This window comes from Penaeus chinensis, chromosome 11, assembly GCF_019202785.1.
Source record: "Penaeus chinensis breed Huanghai No. 1 chromosome 11, ASM1920278v2, whole genome shotgun sequence".
Classification (NCBI taxonomy): domain Eukaryota; kingdom Metazoa; phylum Arthropoda; class Malacostraca; order Decapoda; family Penaeidae; genus Penaeus; species Penaeus chinensis.
Window position 1 is genome coordinate 12688682 of NC_061829.1, and position 5000 is coordinate 12693681.

The 5000-nt window shown below is 38.1% G+C and overlaps 1 protein-coding gene across 2 annotated transcripts in view; it reads right to left on the minus strand.

Moving 5' to 3' along the window:
• The window catches only part of LOC125030527 (E3 ubiquitin-protein ligase RNF103-like), a 9770-nt gene that overhangs the window by 391 nt on the left and 4379 nt on the right, over positions 1 to 5000 (minus strand). For both annotated transcript variants that reach the window (XM_047620606.1, XM_047620604.1), the window contains 5 exons: positions 4284 to 4378; positions 3461 to 3624; positions 2833 to 3094; positions 2233 to 2358; positions 1 to 1940 (listed from right to left, as the gene is read on the minus strand). The exon at positions 1 to 1940 is cut by the window's left edge and continues 391 nt beyond it. In XM_047620606.1, coding sequence (XP_047476562.1) covers positions 591 to 1940; positions 2233 to 2358; positions 2833 to 3094; positions 3461 to 3624; positions 4284 to 4378 — 1997 coding nt within the window. In that variant the 3' untranslated portion in view covers positions 1 to 590. The remainder of the gene's footprint in view (positions 1941 to 2232; positions 2359 to 2832; positions 3095 to 3460; positions 3625 to 4283; positions 4379 to 5000) is intronic.

Sequence of the window (5000 nt, forward strand, 5' to 3'; positions counted from 1 at the left end):
AAATCTTTCCCTCTATCAAACTGATTCTGCATAATAATTTCTTATGAGTTTTATAAGTGAATAATAATGTCTGCATATATCACAAGAAGCGTAAGCCTTATACAACTGCTTTTTTCTTTTACATGATGATTATATATATATATATGCTTCCTTTACTTCAATTCTAATTTCAGAAATAAGACGAAAATTAAAAAAAATTGGCTCATTTCATGAGCTTGAATAAAAGAAAAAAAAAAGGAGTAAAAGAAAGAACTGAGGCTAAATATTATTATCATCATACGTTATCATGATTATACTTATACTTTTTTTGAGATTTTTATTTGCTTTGGGAGAAAATTAAATTTGGGAGAATGGTTAATCACATATATGTTTTCTTAGGATAAATGTCTTTCAGAAACATGAACAACTGTAAGACAACAAATTTAACCTAAGGAAGCTCTGGGCCCTTGAAAACCCATAAATGTAATAATATCATGCTTGGTAATCATAACTGACAATTCATGTTATGTTCTAGAATAATACCAACCTCATAATATCAACTATAAAATATTACTCAAGAATATTACATCAGATCACTCTTTATTTGCTGTTTATTCTTCATGTTCATGTGTAGTATTAGCTGGTTTATTTTTATATGATGGCCAACGGCAGGTTGGACAATGGTGGTTATCTTTTAATAACCACTCTATAATGCAAGAATGGTGGTAGTTGTGTCCACATGGAAGGCCACACAAAACTGCTGACCATCGGTAGCTTCCTAGGCATATTGCACATACCCGACTTTCTATTGCATATGATGGTGCTGTCCATTTTAACTCTGTCAGTCTCTGAGGTGAAAGCAGCCATACATCCTTCAATGAATCACTCTGTTGGGAATTAAGTGCTGCATTTTGTTTCTTTGTTTTTGAACAATTTTCACAAACTTTTAATAACTTTTCATATGTAATGTTTTGAAGACAGCTGTCACTGATTTTTCTGTACCTCAAGTACTGCCTCTCCAATTTCCTTTTCAAGATTGCACATCGATGGCACACATATATTTCTTTCACTGTAGTCCAAAGCTCACATAGCCTACAATTTTCCTCTTGACAACAGGCATGAATGTCCAGTAGAATGTCATTTTCATTATCACTGACGCTATCAATATCCGTTTCACTTTCTGATTTTAGGTCTTCCTCATTACCCCACCCATCATACCTCCATGTTGGCAAATCCTTCATGTAGTCATTTGGTATAACAGGATGTAGCCACAAGTCTGGTGTGGCTAATCGCTCTATGAGGAGCTCCATGCCCTCTTCCAGACCTAAATCCTGAGACGGCCTTGGGCGAGACAGTGAAGCCATGGGACGGAAAAGAACATCAACCAAGTAGGAATCCATTGAGAATATTGACCACCAATTGGAATCCATGTCAGCTGGTTCACTTTCCCTTCTTGAGATGACCCTCCTCAAAATGACAATAATGCCAAAAATATGCGCTGATATCCAAAATATGATGGGATGCCTGGCAATCATAAGCCAATGGTATCTTAGCTGAGCAAAAAGCCAAGTAGAGTTTAAATAGGAGATCAACCATAACCCAGATTCAAGAAAAATATTAGCTAATGGAAACTTGAGAATTGCAGTAAAAGCAAGCCAAACAACAAACACAAATATATTGTATACAAGCATTCGTATCAGAGTGCGAATGGCATGTTTCCATGCTCTCACTCGGACATCAAACACATTAAATATATCAGCAACTGCTAAGGCATTGGCCAGCACAAGTGATACTAAAAAGACATCGTTCATCTGAGGCTGCAGAGTACACATGTAGGAATCGAGGGCAGTGTTTGTGAGAGACTCTCCCTTCTGCTTGCCATATGAAGTTACTCCTTCTGCTGTGACAACAGCTATATTTGGTATTCCACTTAATCCTGTCCTTCTAAGCAACTGGGAAACCTGAAAAATATGAGAGAAGCAAATAATAATTGATATAGATAAGTAAATAAATAAAGAGAGGAGAGAGAGTGAAAGTTGGAGAACTGACAGATGAGGTCATGTCAGCTTAACCAATTAAAATATGGTATTACAGCCTTTCATAGTCTCTATCTTCATGGCTAAACAAAGCAAAATGTACATTGGGAAGACCAAGTTAATGTTATAAAAAAATCATGGAAAAGGAAAGATATTCTACTATATGAACACAAATTCCTTATTTTTAGGAAAAAAAAAAAAAAAAAAAAAAACTTACTTGTTCCCTTTCTTCATACTTGACAGTGAAAGACGCAAGCTTAATTCGAGTTGACAGTCGGAGACCAAGAGTTGCAATCAGTAAAGGTGGGTTCAACAACTCAGAGATATAAACCACACGTGGAATCTGTCAATAAAAATAAACAATCTTTAGAACCCAATCTTCCAAAACAGGGCAACAATAATAGCTAAAATGGGAAACGGGGTTGAAGAAAGTAGCAATTCCATTTTTTACATGTATCGATAAAAATCAAGAAAAAGTAGTAGGCTATATATCTCACATATCAAGTGGAGAAGGGAAGACTGGTAAAAAGAGAAAGCAAAGTTTTAGTTTCCATTTTTTTTTTCCCCTACTGATCAAAACTTGTGTATCTTCTGTCATAACAGCAATAATTTAAATAAAACAAGTTTATAAAGGCCTTGTGTCTAAGGTAGTGAATACAAAAATCAATACTTATATTTACTCTCAAAGGTTTTAAATATACTTAAAGAAGAAAAGGCAAAATACTAGCCAGGCCTACTTTACAAAAAATAAGGGTTTCAATACTGGCCATAATAAAGGGGTAAAGCACATAATAAACCTCATACAATTCTGCATTACCTTTTCTTTACTGACAGCTGTTGTATTGAACCAAATTTCTTCAAGCTGTGTCAAGCAATTGACAACCTGAATTCTTGACTGTATTTGGCTATGAAGCCATGAAAGAACTGAAGCAGCAGTGAGATGTGTTGTTGATGCTAAAACAATGTGCTCTCTTCCTGCTGTCTGGCCATTGATCCAGCTACTCTGCATGTTTCCCTGTTTCCTTGGTGGCAGCACCAGTACCAGCTGTGGGTGACTCCAGCCTTGTCGTGCACAGAATCTAAAAGAAAGAGATATAATAGTTCATATAATATACAAAGCTTCACATGCTGTTCTGTCTGTACAAATTTTGTGGGTCACCTTGTATACTTGAAATTGATTACTGGTTGTTATTTGCATCTACCCTATGACACTGTGTCTTTCAAAACTGATCGGATTGCTTCAGACACATGATAATGTTTTCATAACATTAGTGATGAAAAATTGATATGGTACAGTTGTTTAAAAACTGAACAACAGCAACTATAAAAAAAAAAAAAAAATATGTGCCTGCAAAAGCAATGAATCTTAAGTGAGAACATACTTTCCCCTGAATATATTAACTGTACAAATCTAAATATCACAAAAGACCAATATTCATACTCACCTTCGATCAAACTGGCAGCTGATGACGGCACTGCTGATCTGGAGAGCCTGCAGCTTGGGTGCCAGGATGCGCCAAGAACGGTCATCCAGAAGATGGTGGCCTGTGTACTGACCCTCACCAGGAACTACCTCAACTAGCCATAACGACTCATTCTCTTCATAAACCTACAGAAAGAAAAGAGATGAGTGAACCAATAGGAGAATATCTGAGTGAGTGAGTGAGTGTGTGTGTGTGTGTGTGTGTGTGTGTGTGTGTGTGTGTGTGTGTGTGTGTGTGTGTGTGTGTGTGTGTGTGTGTGTGTGTGCGCGTGCGTGGGCGTGGGCGTGGGCGTGGGCGTGGGCGTGGGCGTGGGCGTGGGCGTGGGGGTGTGGGTGGGTGTGGATGTGGGTGTGTGTGTGTGTGCGCGTGCGTGGGCGTGGGCGTGGGCGTGGGGGTGGGGTGTGTGGGGGTGTGGGGGTGTGTGTGTGTGTGTGTGTGTGTGTGTGTGTGTGTGTGTGTGTGTGTGTGTGTGTGTGTGTGTGTGTGTGTGTGTGTGGGGGCGTGGGGGTGGGGGTGGGGGTGGGGGTGTGGGTGGGTGTGGATGTGGGTGTGTGTGTGTGTGTGGGTGTGTGTGTGTGTGTGTGTGTGTGTGTGTGTGTGTGTGTGTGTGTGTGTGTGTGTGTGTGTGTGTGTGTGTGTGTGTGTGTGTGTGTGTGTGTGTGTGTGTGTGTGTGTGTGTGTGTGTGTGTGTGTGTGTGTGTGTGTGTGTGTGTGTGTGTGTGTGAGTGTGTGTGTAAATTTTTAGAAAAACTAAAAAACAAGTTTTGATTCCAATTATACTAACCTGTTCATGATAGTCATCTTTCCCTGACAATTCTATTGGTGCCTGTTTTTTAGTGTCCTCTTTTTCCTCTAAAAGTTCTCCATACTGGACTGGGCCTGTTAAAGGAAAAGAATAACATCAAAACATATTTACTTGATCTTACCTTAGTGAGACATATTATCACTATATGATAAATACTTGCTAAATCCAAAACACTTCCTGGCAACTAAGTTCTCCAGTAAGCAGGAGATGGAATTTACCCACTTTTGTGAACCCATTAGAGACATGAATTAAAAAATACTAAGGCTTGTAACCCCTAAAATATTGAGTAAAAAAAAAGAAAGAAAAGAAAAAGAAAAAGAAAGAAAAAAAAGCACCACCAGTACTGTCCCTAGCAGCAAATTTCTTTCCTTCCTTAGCATTTAAAGGGAAGAAAGTTACCTTTTCAGAGTGGCAAAAACCCCCCTCCCCCCCAAAAAAATAAAAAAGGCATGCCTCATTTCTTAATGTGTGATTATCTCATTCTTTTATTAACATATCACAAATCAGACTTCAAACTACATTGCTATCATCATTCAGTACCCTGAGTTGCACAAAATGAATGCCAGAGCTGCACATCCTTCACCAATTTTGAGTATCATTAGCACAATTATATAATTTTTATTCATTTTTATTTTTTTATTTATTTTTTTACATTTGAAAAAAAAAGTTCAAATTGAAAGATGATGATGGTGGATT